The sequence below is a fragment of the Pipra filicauda genome, unplaced genomic scaffold (genome assembly GCF_003945595.2).
Source record: "Pipra filicauda isolate LSUMZ 115617 unplaced genomic scaffold, ASM394559v2 scaffold541_size332799_pilon, whole genome shotgun sequence".
Taxonomy (NCBI): Eukaryota; Metazoa; Chordata; class Aves; order Passeriformes; family Pipridae; genus Pipra; species Pipra filicauda.
The window spans coordinates 285,803-311,770 of NW_024104689.1; the positions used below are offsets into that span (position 1 = coordinate 285,803).

At 45.2% G+C, this 25,968-nt stretch overlaps 1 protein-coding gene across 9 annotated transcripts in view; it reads left to right on the plus strand.

Annotated features, from left to right (window-relative positions):
- Nucleotides 1–25,461, plus strand: part of RASSF6 (Ras association domain family member 6) — a 94,246-nt gene extending 68,785 nt beyond the window's left edge. For 6 of the 9 annotated variants that reach the window (XM_039387232.1, XM_039387228.1, XM_027737808.2 and 3 more), the window contains 10 exons: nucleotides 13,979–14,068; nucleotides 18,058–18,136; nucleotides 18,497–18,648; nucleotides 20,471–20,562; nucleotides 20,999–21,183; nucleotides 21,297–21,398; nucleotides 22,617–22,668; nucleotides 23,211–23,329; nucleotides 23,416–23,513; nucleotides 24,243–25,461. In XM_039387232.1, coding sequence (XP_039243166.1) covers nucleotides 13,998–14,068; nucleotides 18,058–18,136; nucleotides 18,497–18,648; nucleotides 20,471–20,562; nucleotides 20,999–21,183; nucleotides 21,297–21,398; nucleotides 22,617–22,668; nucleotides 23,211–23,329; nucleotides 23,416–23,513; nucleotides 24,243–24,318 — 1,026 coding nt within the window. In that variant the 5' untranslated portion in view covers nucleotides 13,979–13,997 and the 3' untranslated portion in view covers nucleotides 24,319–25,461. Of the gene's footprint in view, nucleotides 1–7,718; nucleotides 9,500–12,116; nucleotides 12,122–13,978; nucleotides 14,069–18,057; nucleotides 18,137–18,496; nucleotides 18,649–20,470; nucleotides 20,563–20,998; nucleotides 21,184–21,296; nucleotides 21,399–22,616; nucleotides 22,669–23,210; nucleotides 23,330–23,415; nucleotides 23,514–24,242 lie in introns of those variants that run through there. The other 3 variants (XM_027737810.1, XM_027737807.2, XM_039387227.1) reach the window with 3 other exon arrangements.
- Nucleotides 25,462–25,968: the final 507 nt, after the last annotated feature.

Sequence of the window (25,968 nt, forward strand, 5' to 3'; positions counted from 1 at the left end):
ACTGATATAGCAGAAAAAAGAATGAAGGAAGTATTTCCCCTACCCCATGCCACCAAAAACAGGCACCATGAAATTAAGTATCTTCCCCCCACATTTTGGTCTAGTATTTATTTTTGAAAAAGATGGAATACACTCTTAGGGCACATTGATAGCACCAGGAGCACTGTCAGTGAAATACATGAGAAATGTAGAATAAAACCTAAAATATAATGGTTGTCTCTCCTAGAGAGGCTTTGAACTGCACGTTTAAAGGCTATCCCATGTGTTGTAAGCATCTGCCACGGTACAGTGTCCAAACATGAACTTGAATTGAATTCTTGAGGACTTTTCTTTGAACGGGAATAGAACAAACTGATGCCCATGTGATTTTTCAGAACTGGTGACAAAGAGATACTCATATTTAATTTTATGAGAAACAGATTAATTTCTGTTAGAGGAAACACAAACACTGAAAGCAACCTGCAGGAGCAAGTCCCTGCACGCACAAACCACCCAGGAAATAGCAAGCTGTTGACTGGCTAACTGGGCCTTTTCCTAGAACACAAGTGCTGTGTTGTGTCCTTAGTCTAGCTGGAAGTTTGTGCTTCAGATATTTTGCTGTGACTGTGTCAGACACATCAGCCTGAACCTGGAAATTGCCAGGTTATCCCCGTGGGTCAGAACCCGCCAGAAGCTTATGGTGTTAATGAGATGTGCCATTCAGCAGCCCCAGTGCCAACAGTGTCCAACAGACAGAGAACAGCAGCCAGGATGAGAGGTAACACCTACACTTCCTGCAGGTGTTCCAGTGCTGGGATACCTCCCGGTACCAGTAGCTCAATCATTTTAGGTGCTCACAGATGCAGTCAATAAGATCCAGCCCTATTTATGTGGTTACAATATTTGATGGGAGAGGACATTCTGTTTCCTTGCAGTCCATTAACTCATAAATCTGCAAGGTAAAAGAGGGGATATTTCCTGTTCACAACAAGGGCAGAAGCAGCCTCTTGCCCTTAGGACAGAAAAGGTCAGAGTGGCCATGTCCATTTCTTGTTTTGTCCAGGACTTGGCATTTTTGGTCTAGATTTTTTCCTTTAATATTTGGCTTTCCTGAGAGGATTGCGATTTCTCTTTACAAGTGCTTCACTTGCAACTTCAAGCAAGCAGTAGCCTGAGTATCACTTCAGCTTCTTTGTCCAGGACCAGTTTTCTTTCCTGCCCTTGAACCACTGTAGCATTTATGACTTAAACTGAATCTTTCGTACCCCTTTTCTGCTCTTATTTCTTGTGCAGGAAGATCTAAAATTATCCCTGACCCTGGACTCATTTTCTGTTTCACATCAACTCCTGCGTTCTCAGATCCAGCACGGGCACGCCTTTGGCAGGGAAACGCCGGTGTGGTTGTTCTGCATGTGCTGTGCAGCGTGTGAAAGGCAGCTGTACCTCAGCCCATCCTTCTCTGTTCTGCCCCAGGTCACCCCAGTAAAGTGCAGCACAGTAAAATGTAACTACAGCGCTGCTTTAGGCGACCTAATCGGGAAGTCAAGTTCTTCCCCGCGTATCTTTCAGCCAGGAGTGTAAGGCAGCAGTAGCTGTGCACGGAAAGCCCTTCTCCCGGGAACACGCTCCGAGGTTCCTGCGCGGGTACCGCCGGAGAGCTCCGGCCCGGCGCGGGGCGTTAGGCGGGCGAGCAGCACCACGTGGTGTCCGAATGTGGTACAGCAGCCTCGGCGCTGTGGGAGACGGTTCAACACCAAACCCGAAATCTGCCCGTCTGACCCTGCGCTGGCCGCGTATGTCAAGTTCATTCCACCCGAGTTATGTACAGACACAGGCACGAGAAGGTTTTGCTGCTCTGAGTAGTGGCTGAAGTTGCTCCGCACAGTTATCCCTAACTGTGATCGCATTAACATTATTAGATAAGATCAAAAGGTCACCGATGGGACACTTGATTGATACATGCTGAACTGTACTTGTATGTGAAGAGTTTTAGAGGGCAAGGAGAACTGTTTCCTCTTCGTACATAACTCAGCTCTCAGAGATATGTTTTCACCTTCCTTATTAATTTCACGTTGGACAGCACAGGTCCCACAGCTCTGTGGGACTTCGACCACCTCTCTCCAATAACAAATTTGACCATTATTTAGTCCTGCCTTCTGTTTCTAACCTTTTATTTTTCTATGAGTCATTTCTCCTCTCCTTTCTCAAGGGATCTTTAGTTATGGACATTGAGGCCAGGGTATCCTTGCCACCTGGGTCCCCTTTCAGCAGGATCCTGAGAGATCCTGAGCCACAGTTTTTGCCATCAAAAACTGCGTAAACCCTTCCCCATAATTTTAGGTGTAGTCCTGTGTTCACTGTCTTCATCCTTTGTTCTGATTTCTGCTTATTTTCCTGGTAAAGGCAACCACTTACTGGCCTGTAGTTTTCCAGACTTTCAGAAGACTTTAAAACTGAATACTTTGCAAGCCTGGTCCCAAGGCAGGTGTAAATGAGAGGTTTGGCATCCGCTATGTTTTATTTCTACATGTAGCATGCTGGAGTCAGTGTATATTTCATGTTTTCCTTTGGACATTCCTTAAGCCTTGGAAGCTCTAATAGCCTCCTTAACACTTTAATTACGTGGGCCCTTAAAACATCTTTCCAACATAAATATAACAGTTGTTTCTTCTGCACTCAACAGAGCATCTCACAAGGGGGTGACATACACAAATGCTGACAGCTCTGACAGTCGTGTCACCAGTGGGAGAGTACATTTATTTCAACTTCACCACGTTAAATACAGACTTTTGTCAAAATTAATTCTTCAGCCAACACAAGAAGGATATGGACCCGCTGGAGTGAGTCCAGTGCAAACCCGTCTATGGTTCCATGGAAGCGCTGCGGGCTTGGGATGGCGCCGTCTTGTGGTGCTTGTGCGGCACTGCAGCCTAATTAAACACCCAACAGTCTTGGCCTCTGTCACAGCGCTGCTGGCTTCAGTTTGATATAATTACTAGTGCTTATATTGCAATAGTGGGTTTTTTCTGGATAGAGGCTAACAGATGTGTCATCAGGAACGTTTATAGTCTAAACAGTCGCGAAAAGGTCAAGTACTAAGGAACTAGCTCAGTGTGAGATAAGGAGTTGGCATATGACATAACTTTTGTTACATCATCTCTATGTCAAACTTTTGAATATAATGGCTTTTATTCAGTTTATGTACCAGGGAAGACTTGCAATAACATGTTTTTCTGGAAACTGACTTGCTGGAAAATAGAGCTAAAGAAAAACATAAGATGGGCAAGCCAAGGGAGAGCTGGGAGACATTACATTCACAAGAACTCCTAACAAAATCCAAGCGACATTTTTTATTTCAACATGTAAATTAAGTATAAAATATACATTTTGCAAGACAACTTTTAAGTTACAAAATTTTAATTCCCAGGTGACGCAAACCAGGATCATTAAGGTGAATCACTGCCCTCAGAGCACTGACGGAGAGAGATCTTGCTTTTCCTTTTCCAGCATGGAGATCTGCATGTGTAATTCCTGTACAAAGTCTGTTACACTGGGAAAAGGCGTATGCCGCACCTGGCAGGGCCTTCCTCAGTGCTGGGGGAAGTGGAAGCAGGAGGATCCAAGCCCAGAAGAATGTCACCTTTGATGACATTTCAGGTGACAAGGGCAGCTGTCTCTGACCAGCAAAGATTGTCCCTCTTTGGAAAACACTGTCACTTCAGTGCAAACCTGTGATGCTGGATGTCAGGAGTGATGCCAGGCTTAAATATTCACATCGATCTTGTAAAAATATTTGTTGGTCTGTGAGGCTTCGATTTCAGGGTATTTCACTAGATAATCCTTAACTTGTCACAAAAGTGTCAGAAGTGCTGAAATGTGTTGCTGTAAATAAAGGCTTGAAAATTCAGCGGCAACTCTTGCAGTGCTTTGAGCTGACAGCAGCACACAGGTGCTCTGTGACATGAGCACTCAGCTCCCTGGCCATACCCCTCCAGGAGTCAGCTGGACATTTACTCCTCAGATGCAGTTCCTGTTTCTGCAATAATTTTTGCATAACATTTCGTGCCTGAAACTGCTTCCATTCCTGCACCTGTTAGAACCTGTGCTCTCTGCACAGATCAGGGCGAGCTCAACTTCCAGCTTAGAGTCTTAAAGACACTTTTATTTCTATGCAGCTGTTTAGCTGATTGACCATCCTCTTGTTGGACGCTGGCACATATGTCACCCAGCAGCCTGTGGTTTCCTGTGTGCATTGTAAAAGCTGGGACAATACCATCCCAGCAGTTGAATCTGCATTCCCCGTGGGCAGCTTGTTCAGATTCTTCACTTGTAAGGACATGTGTACTGGCTAGAAGCAAGGTATTGCCCACGGGGCTCAGAATGACAGTTTCAGACGGATAAATTCCAAACTGGAAGACACACCCTCCAAACCACTGTGCAGGGAAGAATCTTTCCAGAATTTCAGCATCTCCTAAACAGCTATTGACTTGTTTATGTTGCCTTACACGGGCACTGGCAGAGCTCATAGTCCAAATCAGGTAGTGGTTGGATATCCCACCATGTTCCATGTGCTTCTATTCTCATCTGGACTTTTTTTTCCAAAGCGCTTCTAGGCCAGAAAGACATTCAGATGCCCTCAACAATTAGATCAGATTTTAGCCCTGTTAATTCCCATAAAACCTAGTGTAGGTTGTAAGTGTAAGAGCCAGGCACTGGCAGGGTTTGGCCCTTCAAAGTTAGAGACACTATTGTTTCCTCCAATGCCACTGAAATGCCACCGCCTCTGCCCTCAAGGGGACACATAAGTGCCACCCTGTGCTCTAGGATCCTACTCAAAAGCATTTGGGCCTTGAATATCTGAGCGAGAAGAAAAATGTGATCCATACAATCAGACACTCGGGAGAAGAAGAATAGGAATGTGCCACAGTAAGTATATAAATGTATTTACTCTTGGTAAAACGTGCTCGACAGCTGAATGCCCCAAGGGGTTGTTTGATATTGTAACGGAAAAGCAGCATTATGGAAGGCCAGGAGCAGTGCAGAGCAAGCAGCTGCAGTGTCTGAGGGGTGATTTTCAGTGAGGAGACTGAGCAGAGTTGAGGAATGTCTGTGTCAGAGGGTGAACTTTCTTAGAGAGGAAGTCACAGTGGTCTGCTCAACCCACCTAGCCCAGGGCAGAGCCCAGGTGAGTCAGCCCCGACCTGTTCTGCTTTGCACTTTCTCCTACGCAGTGTTATCTGTGCTCCTGTGACATTTTCAAGAGGAAATTCATAAATAAGTGCCAGGGATGCTTCTAGATCATCTGCTCTACTGTCTCGTTAGATGTCTAATGCAGTGCACAAATTACACAGTCAGTTCCCTGAACAGTTTTTCTGATGCACTTCAGAGCTGTTACTTGCTGACTGTCACTTTCAATATTCATTATGGAGACACGTTTCAGGTGTGAGATGTTGCTGGTTTTACAGCATGCCGGCAGTTTGGGGTATCACTGGAGTGGTTTGTGCTCAGCAGCACACAGTGCAGCGCTGTGTGCCCTTCAGAGCCAGGACGCGTGCGGTGAAGAACGTCTGCACTGTGCAGGGGCTGTGAGCTCAGGAGCCTGGGCTGCTCAGACACACCGTGACTGCCACACATTCCCCTGTGCCCAGCAGCCTGTGATCCCTTGCTCCATAACCACAGAGCTGAAACAAGAGAGAGCTGTTCCTCACGCTTTTATTGCACTAATTGTTGCATATGTAAGGACCACTGAAACATATTTCAGTGTGTTTTGCTGCAGGGACAAACTGTCCCCTCGTCTGTACAGGAGAGGCTCTGCTGTGTGGTACTTTTCAAATTGAATCCCCCCATTTGTACATAATTTGTACATAAGGCAACATAAACAAGTCAATAGGGGTTTTCTATTTTGAAGACAGAATCGTCCAGATATAGAGTGACTTACAAAAAAAAAATGGAGGAAATCACATTTCATAGACTTAAGAAAAATCTGTGTCTGGAAACGCTGAGTGTGAAGGAGTTACAGCTTGTAAGTGCTGTGCAAGTTGGCTGGGTGTGATAAGGTGGTGATTTTACTCCTGGCTGAGCTGTAATGGGTGACAAGCTGTATGACTGTAGCTCTTTGGGACAGGGCAGTTCCTTCTGGTTCTGCCCTCTATGGAATTTTGTAGCTCCAGGCAGTGAAAATCCTGTGTGCGTTTCTGAAGTCTTATAATATTTCATGGATGACTTCATGGGTGTGGATAATCAATGCCAGGCACGAGGCATGACTAAAGGTGTTCCAGATGCTCAGGTTGGACCTGCCATCCAGCAGTGACTCACAAAGATAATGAGAGTGAGACTGGCAAGCTGCTTTCCATGCAGGCAAAGGTCAGTACCTGGCAAGTTCCAGTTCTTGATGTGCTGTCCAAAACCATAGCCTTTAGCCTATGTGATGCTGCAAGCATCAGCTCTGTTCCTTTTCTATTCCTTAAAAACTCATGGCCCCCAAAGTCCACCAAATGGTATGTGTGAGGGATTATGGCCCATGACAGTACATAAGCCTTTGTAGTGGCTGTGTGCATTGTGTATTTAATTATCTGAGCTAATCATCTGCTACCCCTGTTTCTGGTTTCTGTGCTTATCAGCTGTGGCTCCAGAACATGTCCTGGCACACAAGTATTGCTGTTGGCACTTGGGTGTGATGACAGAAGATAATCTTGCTAAAGACTGGGGGGCCCTTTGCAGGGTAAATCCTGTTTTAAATTCCTTGATTTGTTGCTATGACCAATGCCACTCCCCTGGTAGCTTTTGTAATGTAAAGGGAGAGATTGATCACTTGTTTTATGATAACTTCAGATCTTGTCAGTTGAGGGTCTCCCTCTGCATTAGAGTAGCTGGCTCAGAAAGCCCAAGAAGAATTTTCTGTGTTTGGAGTTAATGAGTTGGCTAGAAATAGGTATTTGCAAATAGGATTAGGGATTTTCCTTCTTGCTACAGAGCAGAGGAATCTTAAGTGTTTATCAAAGCCCTTCCACTGAAGTGCAGCACGTGTGCGTGGTGCTGCTATGGCAGCCTCCTTATTGTGATTGTCTACTACAAAAATAGAACAGGAATCTCTGCTTTCCCCATTCGAGGTTCTCTCCTATCTTTAGCAGTCACTTTGTTAATGATTTGAGGCCAAGTTATTAAACAGCTCAACTCCAACTTCCAATTACTTATTAACTTATTTGGTTATTAAATTATTTGGTTATTAATTATTCCCAAATCTCCGTTCAAGAAGCCTAGCCATGAATTATTCAAGGAGCAGAAATGTAGCACAGCCTGCAAAGTCTCCAGGACCATCACATTCCCTGCCTGTTCTAAAGGAATTATTGTTACCCTTCTGCTTAAGAGGTGAAATAGTATAACCGAGTTGTGACTTGTTCACAGATTTCCAGGGCATGTAAACTATGTTCATTATGAAAGATGAAAAAGTAATCGTCTTTGTGCATTGATTATTTAATTTTTATGAAAGGAATCAAAGCATTCCATTTCTTGGAGTTTGCGGTGAGCTAGTTTCTGCTCTGTGGCCCTAAAGACCTGCTTCCCCTCCCCATGAGATACCTATTCTTAGTCTGCACTGACCCATCCCTCCAAAGTACTCACCAGATAATTGTGCATGACTCAGATGAGATCAAAACTTGGACATTGGTAGGAGCAGTTCAAGTGTGAGAAAGAAAACTGGAAACAAACTGCAGCCACACTGTCCAAGCCAAGGTAAGAATCAACACGCCTGGTTTTAATGGAACCGTAGGATTTTACCACAATTAGAGGGTTTGTTGCTTTATTATATTAATGTCTTACTGAGACATCTTTGCATGAATCTAAGTAATAAAAGCATTGGGTTTTCAAAACTTGCTTTTAAACTTCAAAAAGAAAAGCTATCCCTAGAAACTTAAGGTTTAGTTTGCTTTTTAAGTTTAAAAGTTCAGGGTCAGGATGAAGGTTGATTTACCCTGGGGTGTTACCATCACATTGCCCTGTTGGAAGCTAATAATGTGGTCTGTACCTCCTGGCACCCAAGAGCTTCACGGTGTGAGTGTCCAGTGGGGTGGCAGACTTGTCCAAAACAGATGTTTGATGTTATCTTGGGTTAGAGCCTTGAAGGGGTCAGGCTGCCCCAGATCTCTGCTCCAGCTCTCTGATCCCGGAGAATCAGGCAGCGTGCCCAAGTGTCTGAAGGTGGGACAGGAAAAATCAAACCTCTGGTTTTACACCAGCTGGGAAGCTGTGTGGATTTGTGTTAAGCAATTATGGATGAGATGGAACAGCTCCCAAGGTTGAGTTTGGCGTGAAGCTCCAATGCCACCACAGCATGGAGATTCTGTGCTGTTGCGAATCAAGTAAAAGATCTTGCATGTTGCTCCCCTCTTGTGTTTTGAGAGATTCCCAATGTTGTATGTACCAGTAAAATCCATATGTCAATATTTTTGAGGAGCAGAGCTAGAAACTGCAACACAAACTATAATCCCAAATACCAGGTGTACAGTGGGGGGTGTGTGGCAGCGTGTCTGGCTCTGGAGAGGAATACACCGGAGGATAAGATCAGGAATCAAATATTTGAGTCTGTTCTGCCTGTCCCTAGCATCAAATTATATAAAGCAGAAGCAACTTGATATCAATTGCAGTGCAAGAAGATGGGTGTGAAGGGAAATTCAGGCCTGGCATTTTTCATGCTCTTCTCTGCGGCCCAGTAACTTCCAGTTTTGCGTTTGATCTGGTGAATAAACTGCTTGTTGTAAATGGATGGGCAAACAGTAGGAACTGGGAAGGTATGTCTTGGTTCAAATATTTTTTTTCCAGCCTAAACATCTGCTTATACAATTACCTGCTGAGCAATTAAGTGGCAATCCTTTCCCTCTTACAGATACAACTCTTGCCCAATGAGTAATATTCATGAGGTTATTATACAGTTCAGCAAAAAAATGGATTACACAGCTGTGTGTGGCGGAGGGATCAAGCTGTGCTGTCACAATTTCTATCATAACGTTATAAATCCATGTATCTACACTTAGGCATGATCTGATGGTTTGTAGCAGTTATTCCACCAAATGCTGGAGATGGGCATGTATCTGAAGGAAAACTTACTTTATCCAATGGATTAGAAAACAGAAGAGGTTAAAGCATAACAGCGCTTCGGGCACTGGATGTTTCAGAGTGTGTCCTGCCAGCAGATGATTCCCGGGAGTCAGCAGGTTGCCTCTCCCTCGTGAAGTTAGTGATTAAAGTGTTAACCGGAGCTTCCTAGAGGTGTAACCGTGACTAAGGGCGCGCTCCTGTCAGCGCTTGGAGGAAGGAAAGTGTGTAGGTGAATATTCCCGACATGCACTGAGGTGCGGGGAGTGTCCTGGGGTTCCAGCACTCCCAGTTCAAGCAAAATAGTAACCGGCAGCCCCGCGGCTTCCATGGGGCAGCCGAGGAAGCTGTCAGCCGGGGCCATGCTGTCATGCCTCTGCCGGGGCTCAGGGAAAGGTGTGTGAAACTTCTCCTTGGATCGCACGCCCAGGTGAGTGCAATGGAAAGCTGGAGCTGTTCTGCTTGCAGTGTAAGCTGTAGTGGCAGGGGAAAGCAAGGTCCTTCGCAGCCACCCGGAGCTCCAGTCCGATTCCTTTGGGCTAATTCGGGTGCCGGAGGGAAGGAGAGATGCTCGCTCAGAAATTCTCGTCAAAGCAGAACCTCCCGCTTAGGGGGTTTGTGAGTCAGCTGAGACTGAAACAGGCGGGTTATAGATCGTGCTGCTGCTCCGTGTGTCCATGGGCACAAGCCTTCTCTGCCCTGCATTCAGTGGCCGCTGTGATTTCGAAGGTTGATCAGTGACCTTGGGTGTTCTTTTTGGCGGGTAAAAACGGTCTGTGCTAAGCGGCCCAAACCAGAAAGTAACTTCACTTCATAATAATGAGTTACTTAGTGTTTGAAACGTCTGCAAGCCCTGCTCTATCGATGTGTGAGGGGAGGGAACTTGTGGATCTCCTCCGTTGTGACTGGCACGTATTCAGATAAACACCACCTTGCTGCTGGTTTTGGCAACCAAATCCCGTTGTGAGCCTGCCTGACCAGAGGGCTTATCTGTGATTTGAAATCAGGTAGTGCTCTTACTGCTCCGTACTGGGCAGCTGACTTTTCAAATAAAGTGTGAAGAAGTCTGAAAGACCAAGGAAAAAACAACCCCCTTGTTTTCAGTGGGGAAAACACAATTGTTCAGGTTAAGTACTTTGTTCTAATTAAAACTTTTTGATGGCAGGGACATCTAACTTAAACAAAAAGAAAAAAAAAGTCAACATGAGGGCTCACAACTAGACTATGTGACTAGTAAAATTATGCTGCTAATATTGAATTTATCCATGTGAATAAATCCTAAACTCATCTTTATAGAAACCAGTAATGCTCCAAAATTTTGCTAAATACCAGACACCTGTGAGTTTAGAAAATGACTTGGATGTGCTGTTGTGCCTATGGTGCAAAGCTTCTTGCTGTACAAACTATTCCATGTGGATGGAATTGATAGCTGAGTTAACAGACAGCTGAGCCTTGTGGCTTCCATACAAGAAAAGGAAAAGGTTCACCCCATCCTGTTTTCCTGTGGGTTTGGAAGAGCTTTGGGAAGCACTGGGTCAAAATACCTGGAGATCTTTGTGGAGGTTTGGGGCTTTAGTGTGTCTCCACTGGTAGGAGCTCAGCGTGGCACACTGCACACTCTGCTGTTCCTGTCATAATTTATGGATGCACCAAAAAGCACATCCAGGCTGTGACACAAATTAAGGTGCTGCATTGCTGCTCCTGCTTGGCTCATTGTGTGTCTCAGGTGTCCCTCTCCTCCCAGCCCTCCTCTGCAGCTGCCTCTTTTTCTTTGTGTAAAAATCTGTGTAGCTCTTTGCACTTCGCTTTGCTGTGTCATTCCTCCACTGTCCTGTCCCTGGGCTGTCCCCTTAAGCGAATGACTTAAGGATCACTGCACTGAATGAAGTGCAATGAGTCCTCTCAGCTGCCTTTCTACTGGCACTTGGCTTTTATCTTGGAAAAAAAAGCAGTTCAGGTAAGATATAAAGCTCCAGAGAAAAGTTAAGCTCACTACCTTTGCAAGATTTGTCTTGTGCCCTGATGGGAGTGTTGATGGTCTCACAGCTTTGGGATTGTGGTAGTGGTCAGTTTTCTTTCCTTTTCCTAGACTTCTCCAATGGCTGCAGGCTTCCTCTAGACATGCTCAGTTTGCATCTGCCATGCTTCTTATTTACTGCTGACTTTGCCTTCCTTTTTCTTCCCTTTCAAAGTAGTTTAGTCTTCAGTCAGTCTTCCTCCAAGCATTATATTTCTTCCTGGTTAAGTCTCAGGTCAGGAGGTTAGTCCAGCCAAGATCCCACTTTCCAGGTGTTACCTGAGGGAATTCTGTGCTTGTAGTCCAGTTTAACGTAATGGTAAAGACACCTGTGTGACACCAACCACATCAGGAGATGGCTTTGAATAGATGGCACAGCCATATGTTGTCAGAAGAGCTGGAAAACTGGCATGGTTTGGTTAGTTCAGATCCAAGGGAGCAGTGGAAACCATTTAATTTCTCCTATTTGCTTCCTCAAAAGAGCTACAGGGAAGTGACACAGAAAACAGTAAAATACCAGGAGGTGATAGAAAATCCAACAGCTTTGTGGACTTAGGGAGCGCCAGTGCAAATATCCTGACATCTGTGGTGTCGGGTGATTGTGCTGGGGAAGTCACTGCGTGGTCTCAGTCTGCACATCTCGGGCTTGGTTAAAAATAAAGGCTATGGGACATGTGCAGCCAAAATGTGCCCATGGGAAGGGTACAGGGAGAAGTGGTTTGTCTCTGGGTGGGCTGGTGGTGTGGAAGTGTTTGGTACAAGGTTGATAAGAGCTGGTCACGTAACTGAAAAAAAAACCCAGTGGAAGTTTTTGTGCTGTTGTGCCAGCTATAGGAGAGAAGTCTTTGTCCTGGGTATTGGGGCAGTGAGGGACAGACAAGGGAGAGATGTTGGTTAAGAACTATTCCTGTCACCGCCTACTCTTCCAGCTAGCTTTATTTTCAACATTGTAATGGCATCTAGCTGATTTAAGATCTGCTTAGTATGTTTAAGGCAAATAATTTACTAGGAGCCACCCACTGTGTAGCAGAACAGGTTCATCTCCTTTGTTTTCTGTGTGTGTAAAGATCACTTCTCTCCATCTGTAGAGATCAGCTTTTCCTTTCAGATGAATCGTTTTAAGGACAAATTGTATAGAAAAGAGTGCAGCCACAAGCAGTGAGTGGTGCTGGAGCTTGCCAGCGTCACTACTCCCTGGTTAATAAGAGGTGACTTGGTTCTCCACTGCTCCAAGCATGTTGTTTCCTGACAGAAAGGAGAAAGCTTAAGTGTGTATGCAGTTATTCAGGTGCCAATGTACATAAACTCCTCTGCATCTGGTAAAATTGGCTTGCAACTACACTGGCACAGGCAGCTGCTTCAGTTAGAGGTCTCAGTAAATCACATGAAATCAGATTTCAAGTGGTTACTGAACTTATTTCAGAGGCAAAACCTCAACTCTGGTGTACACAGTGTATTCCTCACACACAAACTGATGTCTGTATAGAAGTCCCTGGGCTTGTTTGGTACAGGCCATATTTTGTTTTGATGGATGTCACCAAAGGACAAAGGGAGTGCTGTTCCTTTCAGTGAGCACTGCTAGAAACCCCAGCTGCTCAGGTAAAGCTCATTTTGGTAGTGCACTCTGGTTTTAGAGGTCGTGAAACAACTTCCTGTGTGTTTTGTAGGGTGAAGATCATGTTTTTTACATGCAAAACATCCCATTTGTCCACATATGTTTTTTGGAAGCCATTTATCTATGATTACGGAAACTGGGTGACTTTAAAAAAGCAGCTCAGTAGTGCAGGACACAGAAGCGAGGTGTTTACTCTTTGCCCAGCCAGGATGTATTCCAGCCTGAATGCTTCCTCTATTGATTCTTGGAAAGCTGCTGGTTGTTGGAACTGTAGGCAGTCAACTACTTTGCAGATGTCTTTGACCAGGCCCTGTCCAATGCAGGCTGAAATCAGACTCGACTCCATCTCCTGGCAGAAGGGAGGTGGACACTGAGTGCTGTGAGGCAAATTCCTCTGTCGTCATTCCCAAATAAGAGACATAAAAGTGGAATGATAATTTCCAGTGCAATCTTCAGAGATTTTACTACTTTTCATGAGATCTCTGTGGGGGTTTTTCTTCCCCCCCAGGTGTGTGATGCCACTTCTCAAGCTGAGATGGAGTTCTTTTTCATCATGGCATCGGTTGGCAGTCTTGAGTCTGTCACGTTACTCTCCTCAGCCTGCCTTCTAGTACCTGAGGGGGAAGGAAAGAGCCAGGACTTGGTAATTAAGCTTATGGAGGAATGCATTGTTGGAGTCTCGTGGGTCTGGCTTGTTGCCTGCACAACATGATGGAATCAGGACGTGGAGATCTGTAAATTGTATTGCCACATCCCTGTAATTACAGCCTCGTTCACTCTTTACTATCCCAGCTGCTTCCTCAGTGTGCTGCAGGACACTGCTAAGGACCAACACTCCTCCTCTTGCCTAGTTTTAGGAACCCAGTGAAGGGTGGGTTGCTGAGTACGGTGTGTTCCGGTTCCCCTGGGCAATGCTCTCTATCCATAATGGACAAATGGATCCTCACCGGTACAGGGGCTGCTGACTCAGACTGCTAACGAGTGAGGCATAGTCATGGGGTTGGAGTAGTCCCAAAACTGCTTGAGAAAGTCCTGATATATGTAGTACTTGGAATTTACGTTACTGGTATATACTTGGTGGGAATGGCTTATGGCTTTTTTACGAGGAGTGGGCAATGTGTGGGTATTATGGCAAAGTATGAAATAGTCAACATCAGTGTAGTGAGCCCTTAGCTTGAGTGTCCCAGCCTGTTTCACTAAAGCTTTGCTCCTGATTCCTATTTAGTCTCCCCTAGTGGCACTAGTGGATATATTTATTTTTCTAACCTTTTGTTTAGATTCATCTCTTCTGAGTAAATGAAGAAAGTGACTATGAAAGCACAGCATCTTCCTTCTGTTTTCATCAATGAGGAGAAGTTCATAACCAGGTAAATTATTAAAAAACCCCAAACATTTAATGATCTTGCTGCTTTATTTCACATTAGTCCATATTTATTCCTTAACAGGGGATCCTGTCCTGTAGAGAGCTGAGCCTATAGCAGCAGACATTTCTACAACTTAATTTATTTAACCTGTCTACAGAACAGAGTTGGCCTTTGTATGAAATTCAAAGAACAGAGCATTAAACCTTTGGGTCTGTGGGTTTTGTTCATTAAGGAGAACAGCCCTTCTAGAGGATTCTGAAATGAAATTCCAAGTTAGGGAAGAAGACTTTCCTGTCTTGGAAGTCTATTGGAACTGAACATAAGTTCCACAGTTGAAGCTGAGCTCTGCTTCTCTGTGGCTTGGGGCTTGGCCTGCAGCCCCAGATCTCAGGGTTTCTGTGCAGAAAGACCTTTCAGGCTGCCAGCTCTGTGCTGTGATCAGTGGAAGTGGCTTTTTCGCCTACTTCCAAAACCTTGGAATTGCACTCAAACTGTAATTTGTGGGATGCTTTTTTACTGTTCAGTCTGGCTGGTAGGAATTTTTCCTAATGCTGCCCCAAACTCTGAGCCTCCTGGTGTTTAGCTCTATCCCCTTTTTTCAGGATTAACTTTCCCTTGTTGTCAAGAGCACAGGAGCTGGAAGAAGTGCCTCTCTCCTCCCTTCCTTTCCATCCCTCTTGGTGTTCCCATGGGAAGAAGCTACCTGTAAACTACTTATAAGCTACCCCAGGGGAACTTCTCCTTCTACAGTAGATATTTGTTCCTGAATCCTGATCTTTTTCCATGTGGCCTGAGCAGTGCTGTTGATTTCTCCCTATTCAAGGGAGGGTGTCAGGGCCTTGCCTGGAGCACAGAGACAGTAAAGACATCCCTCCCTTTCTCCTCAGCTGTTATTCCTTTTATAATGCTGCTGAGTTGGGACACGGTGCTTTTGTGTCAGAGGTAATTCATCGGTGTGAGCTCCTGCACAAATGGCATACAAAAGCATTTGGAAATGTACCACATGAACCAGTGTCTGGGGCTTTATTCTGCCCTAGACTTGCCTATTTAAGGGAGGAAACGTGGATCGTGGTCGAGACCTTTCGGCATGATAGTTCATGGTTTAAAGTTGGTTTTGCCTTACATTAAAAGAAATAAGAGTCTCAAGAATTACTGACATTCTGTATGCACTCAGGCTTGCTTCCAGTGCCATTCCCAGACTGTCATCCCTCATCTAAACCTTGAAACTGCTGTTATATTACTGCTCTTCTAGTTGCATCCTGCAAATCTTGCTGATGGGGCAAGTCTGCTGTTTAGGAATTGCACAATGGCTGGATGAAAAGGCTGACCAAAGCATGTGGGGTTATTTGGCTGGCTGAACTGCTGTGTCTCTGGCATAACTGCCATAAATATTCATGATTAAGTGAGAATGGGCTCAGGGAAGAAGAGGGCACAGGTGAGTTGTCCTGGGTTAGTGTTTCAAGAAAGCAGTGTGGGCTGTGTTGTGGTTTACCACCAGGGCACCTGACCTTGCAGCTCCCTTTTATCTTGCTTTTGCTACTCAAGAAAGTGGTGAATCTGCAGTGAATGTTACGTGAGTTGTTCTGCCAGTTACTTGGCTGTGGTCTCCATTAATGGCTGAGTTTGGCTGTTGTCAGGAAGCTGCTGAGAAGAACAGACTTGCAACACAACAGCTGCTGATTTTCTGGTAGCCAGGCACTGCAGAGATGGCATCTGTCTCTAGGTTAGGGCACTAGGAACATGTGTTACAATAAGACTCGTCCTAGAACTGAGCTGGTCCACGTCTTACTCCTTTCTGGGGCTAAAAGAAGGAAAATGTTTTCTTCTCTGATGTCTGCACTATGCGAGGACAAACAAGTCAGTGTGAGCTGCTGTTCAATCTCTCCCTCAGGGCTTTTCTAATGACTTGAGAGGTTTGTCACTGTTGGTTGCACTAATGCAAGACTGAAACCTGAAAGATGTACTTACATGAACTTCTGTGGAAGGTCATGGCAAATTTTCCTAGACAAGACAAGAAACTATGTGCAAATCTTGAGAGCTTGCTCTGAGAAAGAGAATCTTAACCACACCACTTGCTGCTGTTAGCCTATGATTTTATTTGCCTTTGCAGACAACATGGACTAAGAGTAATAGGCAGGCCTCAGTGTGACCCAAGTCCTTATGTGTTCACAGTCTGTTTTGAGGGAACTCACCTCCCCAGCTTCTGACCTGGAAAAAGCTTATGAAATAACAGCTGTCAATAACAATATAATACTAAAAGGTATTACTCTGGGAAATATAAAAAGTTTGAAGCCCATGTCGAGCAGGATCAGCTGTCACATCTGTCAGACAAAACTGACTGTCTCCTACTTGCACATTAATCTTGAATTGCATCTGGAGTTTGCCTGTGTACGAGGCCAAGACATGCTTAATCTTGCTTACCTTGTAGCCAGTATGATTAGAACTGGGCTTATATCTGATTCATATCCAAGTCTATTAAAACTTGCCCTTTTGGTGGGATGACCTCAATACAATCCCTCATAGCTCACAAGACACAAAGAACCTGTAATAAGCCATCCCAACATGATGGAGAGAACGGGTTTTGCCACTTGTATTCCTAGGATTTGAGACCAAAGTGAGTTGAAGTAAATGTTGAAGTCACGGGTTTGGAGCCCAGCACTTTGTTGATAAAGCTACTAAAAAGTATTTCTTTGTGTGGAACTGCAGTAATGTAAATGATTTACATCCAGAGTGTTAGCAGGGAACACGGTGAACCTTGTGGAGTTTAGTGGTGTAGCTCTTGTCCTCATGTTCCCTGCCAGGTAAAAGCCCAGTTGATGTTTTCCCTTCTCACCATGGGAGAAGGCTCAGTAAGCAACAGGACACTGTTGTGTTTGTTAAGTGGACAAGGGAGGGAGGGATAGATAGGCCAGGGAAAGCTTTTCACATGCACACTCCAAGTGCCCCTCTGTCCCAGGCCCAACAGAGACATGTTCACTGCCCTGCTGGCTGTCCCCACTCTCCTCTCCAGGGTGTGCCAGCTGAGCCCAGGGGAAGGCCACGTTCCTGGGGCTGGACTGCACGCTGGGCTCTGTCCCACTGGGGCACCCTTGCGCTTAAAATTGGGGGAGAAGTTGTAATAGTGCCTCTGATGGTACATGGGTCCTGAACAGCCTCAGCAGGTCTGTGGAGACCTTGTGGTGCAAAGAGTTGTGCAGTGCTGTCTGCTTGAACCGTGCTCCATAAGGAAGAGCCTGTGCTCTCCCATGCAGTTGTTCCCCATGGCTGATTACCTCTGCTGGTGGAAATTGCTTGCTTGAATTACAGCCTAAGTAATCTTTGAGTGGTGTGGGGAAGAGCGTTTCATTCTTGGAGGCCCTGGAATACATTTCACCTAATTCTGTTGTTGCTCAGCCCTCCTTAGCTGAGCTGCAGCTGGCTTTTTGTCTGCATGGCTCCTCGCTCGTTGGCAGAGGTTCTCTTCATCTCCATCCGTTTTTCTTTTCAGCAAAGATTTGGTGCAAAGTTGTTGTGCTTCAAGCAGAAGGAAATAGAAATTCTAGGCATACGGTAGATATTGGGAAATAAAAAGAATATCTGCAAAAATATAAAAAACCCATTGTAAATCATCATGCAGGGAAAACAAACTGTAAGCCTAATTAAAGTAACCTGCAATATTGGTGGATGGGGGTGTTGTTCCTGTTTGCTTCCTTCTCTTGACTGTTAACAGAGGTCCAAAGTACAAGCTATTCTGGGGCAGTGTTATTAAGATCACATCAGACTGTGACTAATTAATTTCCTCTGTGTATCAGGTGCTTAAAGAAGCAACTTATGAGCAATCCAGTAACCTGACAAAATTTTAGTCCCAGAAAATGGTGTATTGATCATTAACAAACCTATGCAAGGATGCAGTGGGTAGCACAGGTATGGGGTGTCACCCTGCCACATAACACCTGCATTTTACATTGACAGACATGTTATAAATTATTCTTTCTTTGTGGTCTTTATTCTAGAGAGCAGTTCAGTTTTCTTCTGAAGAATTATAACTCTTACTATTCGGATCAAGAGAATCTACAACTGACATGTAATCAGGTAAGGAATTGGGCGAGAGAAACTCCCACTAATCTGGAGGTACCTGTCTCTGCTCTCTTCTCCTCACAGCACTGGACTCCAGCACTTGCTGTGGTGTTTTTATTACCTGACGTGTTCCATCTAATATAATAAACCAGAACAGATTTCCTAGACTGATCAGGTCAGCTGCAGTTTTGGATGTCTTGGAAATACCTCAAAACTGAGGTTCCACGGCCTCTCTAAGTAACCTCTGCCAGAGCTGTGTCAGCCTCAGCGAGTCCATTGTGTTCTTGTTACTTGAGGGGAAACTGAGTATTACTTGGTTATTTTTACTCAGTTGTTATGTAGTACTCCTTATTCTTTTTTTTTTCTTGTCTCCAGCGAGAAGGAAACGCACCATTTATTGAAGGAATCCTGTCAATATTTTGGGGAGTGCGACACCCTATCCGATTAAAAATTCAGGATGAGAAGCTGATACCCTCTTTTGTAACCCTGAAGTCAACAGGGAGCGTGGATTTGTTCCCTAGTAAAAGGTAATGTATGAACTTCCCTAGGGAGGAGGCAGGCTAGCATTGCAAGACAGCTCTTGGGGGTGGCTTCAATGGATGTGGCTGGCTGTGTACCCCAGATTCTCCAAAGGCTCTGGTGCCAGCTTGCACGGCAGAGCTCTGTGAACTGATATGGCCTTTCAACAGCTTCTGCTGGGCAGAAAGGTGTGTTTTTGTAGCATCTTTGTCTGGCTCTCAGGTTGAGGAGCTGGAGGAGGCTGCTCTTGTTCACGGGAAGTGACTATTCCCATACAAGGACTGGGAAATTGATATATATGAAATATATGTGTAAAGAAACCCCAAACAAACTCCACGTGTATCTGTGGACACCTGATACTGGGAGCCCCTGAAAGGTCTCGTGTTGGTGCACACACTATGGCATGAAGCCAAAAGCTGATAGGTAAGTGCCCTCCTGGCTGCTTCAGGTGTGGAATCATTGCTGTTCAGCTGAAGTTCACACCAGGGAATGAATACTGGCTTTGTGCAAAATCTAGTGTAGAAAACCCCGTTAAAATGCCCACAGACCAGCTACTCCAGGCTGCTGCCAGTGATGTTTTATATCCCAGTGTGTTGTGCTCAACTATTGCAGGTTCTCAGTGTACTTTTCCTTCGTTTTGAACACTTATTTCCCCAGCCTTAGTTGGTGCATTTGAGCTAAAGCTGAGTCATGTGCAATAGGGAGGCAGAGCCAGTGTTCACCCTGAATGACTCCCAGATAAATTGTGTATTGCAGAGCTTCTCTTCCTAATTACCCATTGTCTTAGATTGCATGTGGTGCACACTGGAATTCTGGCTTTAATTCTGCCATCCTTGCAGCTGGGAAATTCTAGTCAAGTCAGGGACAGGCTTCCTGTCTCTGGCTGTTGAAGTTGAGGGCTGAGGCCTGGCAGGTTCTGTGTTTACCTTGCCCAGCTCTGCTGGCGTGGGGAGGTGTGGCCTGCAGGACAGGGGCCGCTCTGGCAGCTGAGGTCATGCTTCGCCTTTTAGTGCTTAAGAAACTTCTGGCTGGTGGAGATCTGAATCTTAAAGTAAACATTAACTCATGATCCCAGAAACATGGGGCTGCCCTGACATGCTTTAAGGTATGCAGAGCAGCTTAGCTGTGTGATCCTAAATGAACTTGGTAAATGTGTGGAACACAAGGGAGATCGTTGTTTGGTGTGTTCATGGGAGTTAGCTGAATATTCTTTGGAATATATATATATATAGGAAATGAATTTTTATTATTATCTTACAAATTGGTTTATTCTCAGTCAGAGCAGTAACTGGATGAAGACTTTCTGCTGAAGAGTTTAGACAATGAATTATGGAAATATTGACATAAAAAAGGTAGATTTTCTAACAGGCTGCATGGAATTCCTTGCTCTCATACAGAACTGGGTAGCATGAGGGGCTGGTATGTAATTTAGTCTTCCATGTCCCATCTGTATAGCAGACATGTATCCTGTGACTGTTAAAACCACAATACATGTTTTCTGTGTGCCTGCCTGGTACTTTATTGTGATTAATCCATAACTTTGCTGTAAAATAGATAAATAATTACTGCAAGTTATTTAAGGGACATGATTTCTCTGTTCAACAGGCCCTAAATAGGCCTGTGATATATTTGGGATCCCTCATCATACCATGTTTTAATAACTGATGTTCTTTTTACTTAAACTAAAATTACCATGCAGAAGTCTATAGTTGTGTTCTGTAAAGTTCTGTGCATGGGCAAGAATGCACTACTTGAAGCCTGGCCACAGGATAAACTGAAATCACTGTGTTAACGAGGAGTTAACATTAAAATAAATGTTTGGTCTTTCAGGGGAATGACTCGCTGGGGAGAATTTGATGACCTGCATCACATTAGTGGGGAGACACTGAAGTCTGCTGAGGAACAGCCAGACCTCGAGCAAAGTTAGTGTCGGTGCTCTTATGTTCACAAAAATTTGGGTGTTCTGTGGCTGTGCAAAATGAATTTCACCCCTCAGGCTTTCCCTAGCAGTGAGGGGGAATCTTTATGCTCTGTGTGACGTGTTGCAAGCTGGGAGAACACTGACCCGGGGCTGGCTAGGGCCGACATTGTGCAAGTGGCTCAGTGAACAGCCAGTGCTAATGGGCTGTGCTTTCACCACGAGATCATTCCCAAGGGAACAAAATAGCCAACTGTGGCCACTACAGCCAGCATATTCCTCTTCATCACATGCCTATGCCTTGCTCCTCTCCTGCTCCCCACCCAAAAAAAAGTTAATAAAAAAATAAATACCTCCACCAAGAGCTTCCTTCCTCTGGGGTTGCTGGCAGGGAGGGGGGAGCAGCTGCACACGGTGCTGATGTGCTTTTGTTCTTCCAGGTTATCCATGTTATGAAAGCCACACGCTGAAGCCCAGGAGTGAGCAGGAGCACGACTGTGCCACCCTGCCCCGGACCAGCAGCGATGCCACGGCCGTGCGGAAGAGGACCAAGCTCCCCACAGCAGCCAGGACAGAAGGAGAAACTCACAGGTTCTCAATCAATGGCCACTTCTACAACCACGAGGTAGGAATGCTTAGGCTTGGCTTCATCACCTGAGAGTGGGCCCCGGGACAGGGAACCCTGTCCAGAGAGCTTTGCCTCATGCTCATGCCCTTGGGTGGCTGTTTTTGTTCCAGACATCAGTTTTCACTCCGGCTTTTGGATCAGAAACCAAAATAAGAATCAACAGCCACATGAGAACCAGACATGTGATAGAACAGCTGCTTCACAAGTTTAAGGTAACCTGGCAGGAGCAAGTGTGGCTCTGTTCTGGAAATGTTTATTCCAGTGTGCACTCCAGTGCTGCAGGAAAGGCAGGGAATACTGCACGAAATGGAATGTGAAAGAACCCACATGGGCCATTTGAAATGCATAGGTTGGGTTTGTTTTATCAGTGTTTCATGGCACTTTGAGGCTATAAAAGTTACACCGGGTGTGTGGTGTGCGGTGAAGGGGAAACTGCAGAACCCCTTCCCTGAAGTCCCGCACAGGAGGGCGAACGCTGCTGCGCTTCCATCATTCCCAGTGCAGGGAAAGGCTGGGCACTGCCCGTGGCAGTGCTGCCCTCCAGCGGACATCCCCGGGAATTGCGGTTTGCTTAACAGGGAATTCAATGCCGTGTCTGGGAGATAGGTCCTGTTAGACCTAGGCGGGTGGAAAGGTCCAGAAAGTGAGAGTTGAAAGTACTGCTCAAGGTCAGTGCCGTACTGTCTGAGACTACATTTTTTTTTTCCTTGGAGTTACCTTGGAACCATCTTCCACCAGTATGATTATAGCCAGTCAGAAATATCTTTCCCATCAGTGCTGTATGTTTCTCCAATATCTCTATTCTACATGGCTCTGTAGGGCACAATTTTACTTTATTTATGTTAAACGTCTCATTTAAGTTGTCTAGAGACTTGGCTATTGCAGAATTACTTGACGTAGTTAGTGGGACTTGGGAGTGTAATACTGAAGGGAAAACTTGACTTCTAGGAGTAGTAAGGAATGGACTTACAGACTGGGGTGCGAAGTTTTGGAAAAGTTGCAAAGTAAGTGTTCAAAAGCTCTGCTGTTTGCTCAGTGTGCCTGTCAGGCAAGTTGGGTGGGCAGGGATCATAGAGTCTTACCTTGATGAAGATACAAGTAGCAAATCTACATGTAACATGAAAAGAAAGTTGTATGAAGTAGTTCAGGATGCTCCAAGGAAACCAGGCAAGAATGATCTGGGCTTGTCTAAGTGTGTTACTGATTGGGGCAATATGGAAGGGTAAGGATTAGGGTTGGCACGGGGACAGTGAACATGGCAGCATAGCTTTCTGTCTTATCTAAATCCAGCATCTTTAAACTCTTCCACAGACAGGATCTCTGTCTCGCTTTGATCCAGATCTCTGAGCTGAGACACATAGGGAGTATCTGCTGAGAGGGAAATGCTGGGAAGGTCTGTGAGTCTGAATGGATTTTCTTTTGTTTCACAGATAGAAAACAGCCCCCATGAATTTGCACTTTACATTATCCATGCATCTGGAGGTAAGCCAGGCACTGCTGCCTGATCACTTCATCTCTAATCATCCTCTGTGTGTGTGTGTGTGTGTGTGTGGCATGTGTACCTCTGAGTGACAGGGCTCGTCCCAGACCTCTGTCCTCATTTGGGCAGTGTGGGTGTGGTGTGGCATTTTGGCTTCTCCAGAGACCCCTCAGATGTGCATCCTCTGGAGAGGAAAAGCAGAATGATTGTGTTGTGGGCCCTTTCAGCTGACACTTTTGGATCACAGATGCTGAGTTCAAAGTACTCATTTTTCAGTGGGAAATGTTTACTTCCACAACAGTTTAAGTTCTTTAAGAAACAGGAGATTTGATCTTTATTAAAGGGAATGCCTGAAAGAGTGGAAGCTAACCGAGGGGGAACATACCTTAAATGGCACAATATTAGGGACCTGTTAGGTATCTGGTAATTGCACAACAGTCAGATAGGGTTGATCTGTGTCAAGGAAAAAGGTTCCTGAATGCAGGAGGTACAGAGAGGCCCTGCGGTGTGTTCTGTGTGTCATGACATTCCTTATAAATCCCAGAAAAGAAGCAGCTGAGGAGTGGAGACATCCCCTTGCTGCACAGGCTGCTGCAGGGGCCCTCGGAGAAGATTGCCAAGTTCTTTCTCATGGATGGGGACGTGGAAGAGATCAGCAGTGACGTGCGTATATCATCAGCTCTGGTAGCTCAGGGAGTTTTTCTCTGTTACCACGAATAGTAGTGCATTTCTTGTCTTCTCCCTGCTAGGTTGCTCAGTACATTCCATTTCATCTTCCCTTTTTGGAATCAATTTTGCATAGAATAAATGAAGAGGAGAAGCAGGAGATTCAACAGACAGTGGCAAGGTAAGTGGAAATAAAATGAGGGGGGTCACTGAGTCCAGGGGAATCTGTACAATGATGGGCTGGCTCATGAGGAGAACACGTGGATGTAGCAGTGTGCAGGTACAACACTGCTGGGACTGCTGGAGAGATGGGTGGGATTTATAATCCTTCCCCTGTGCCGCATACCCAGCTGTTCTGTTAAAGATTACAGAATAAATACTAACTACACACACAGTGGGGTCTTTTCAGAAAGTTTAGACCCTCAGAGTCACTTCAGTTTATTGTGTTTGTTTCTTGAGCCTTTACAAGCCTCAGCTTGTACTTGCTGCTGTGTATTCCACTGGAAAGAATAAATGCAGTACACACTGTGGTACTATTTCGGTTCTGTAGCATTTAAGCCACACTGGTGCCAAATGTCCCTTTAAAACGTGTGGTGAATGACAGGAATTCCTGTGACAGTAGCTCAAAACGCCCAATAGGGACAAGCCAGAGAGGCTTCTGTATTTGTGAGCAACTGGCTCCTGAGGCCACAAGCAGTGAGAGGCTGCAGTACCCTTGGATCTGTTTTTGGATGATGGGCTGATAATCATGTTGAATCAAAGTGTACAGGGAATATATAAAAAAATAATAAGTAACACCTGCCATTTTCTAGTGGGAAGCTTTTCATTGCCCTTTGACCAGCTCATTAGAACTTGGGTTGAATCTTTGCAGGATCCTGTTACTGAAATGCATTCTCCCCCTCCATCTCAGGTACCTGAAAGAGAAGAGCCTGATACGGCAACACCTTCGCAGTCGAACTGTTAGAAGAACAGAGACCACGGTTTGATGGGAACGGCCCCTTGGGAACGGCCCCTTGGGAACAGCCCCTGGGTGTGTGGAGGGGCAGTCGCTGTGCTGCTTGCTTCTGGGGGCTGGGACTGAGGAGCCCTTCAAGCTCAGGGTGTGCAGAGTGAGGGAGTTTCTCCTGAGCATTAAACAGCTGAACCTGCCCCCACTGCTGCAGCGCTGGGATGCGGGTTGGAACCACCCAAGGAGATGCACTACATCCCCCAGACAACAGATGCTGAATCTGGCTTGGAACTTAGGGAAAAATATGCCCTGAAAAGCCCGAGGCTTTAAACCCTGCTGATGTACAACCCATTACCAAGAGGCTGGCATAGGAAAAATATTGCAATAACCACTGTGTTCATAGAAAATATGCAAATTAAGTATATGGTTATCCCTCTATTAGAGAAATGTGGAATTGTACTAGCAGAAAGCTTTTCAGTAGAGGCAAGTGGCAGAAGGTATTTATGTATTTAAGACAGCAGGTAGGATTTTCACTAAACTTATAAAATATCCATGCGAGATGCCTGAAATCCCACTGGCTTCATGTTGGTAGAGGCTGAACTTGCTTAAGCTTTGAGCTACGGTTAGAAAAACATAATTGGCAGCCTCCCACGTACAAGCTGCTCAGCTCTTAATCATGAGAGGGTGTTTATCCCTGAAATACCTTGTGAAATGCAAAAGAAGAACTGTCACTGAACACAGGTGGGTCCTGGAAGGCATCTCAGTAGTTTTTGCTGCTGTAGTAAGTGATTCTGTGGTTCTTCCAGTGTTTTCTGTTTGGAAGGGAATGGAGAAGTGCTCAGGGAGAGGCTGAATGTCATAGCCATGGAGGGTTGGGCTCGTGGCCTCCCATGGATGCCGTTTGGGTCCAGCCCGGCCCCAGGTAGGGCATAGCAGCCAATGCCAGGCCCTGTCTGGTTGAGTTGTGTTGGATATTGGAGCTCAAATTACAGAGATGCAAATAAAATAAATTGTGTGCAGTTGATGTTCCTCCTGCATTAGCCGGTTGTTTTTACCTGGTATCTGTGACTTACCTCAGCTGCCTTTGCCTTGTGCAGGTAACAAATAGCGAGGGAGGAAATGAATGAGGAGAATGTGTTGTCTACAAATCATGTGGAATAAATCAAATTATAAAACTTTACACTGCGTGTGATCATGGTACTGGGATGTGAATTCAAAAAATGAAGGTCGATGTGCTGATTGAAAGTGCTCCGGCTGGGGCAAGGGGGCACAGTTTATAATCCTACCTAGGAAAATATTAGGGGCAAGGGAGTACAGAGAGGAGAAATAAAAATAATTCAGCAGTTAAGATGTAGGGATTAAGTAATAGCTGCCTTAGAGATGTAAATAAAAGTTCCTTGAAGCAGCAGAGTGTGCACCCAAGTGGAAATGTTGGAATATTAAATATTCGTGATTTCTTGCACAGCCCATATGGAAAAGAGGAGGTGTTTTCAAGCAGGTTCTCCAACCCTCTGTGTACGTCCACACTTCCTAAAATGAGCTATTTTTGCCACCATCTGATGTTCAAGACTTGAATACTGTTTATTTCCCTTATCCTGCTGAATTGGGACTGAAAACTGCTGGAAGATAGTTCTGGAACGTGGCACAGACCAGGTGCAGTCACCCGGGATTTGAGGGTGAGTGAAAT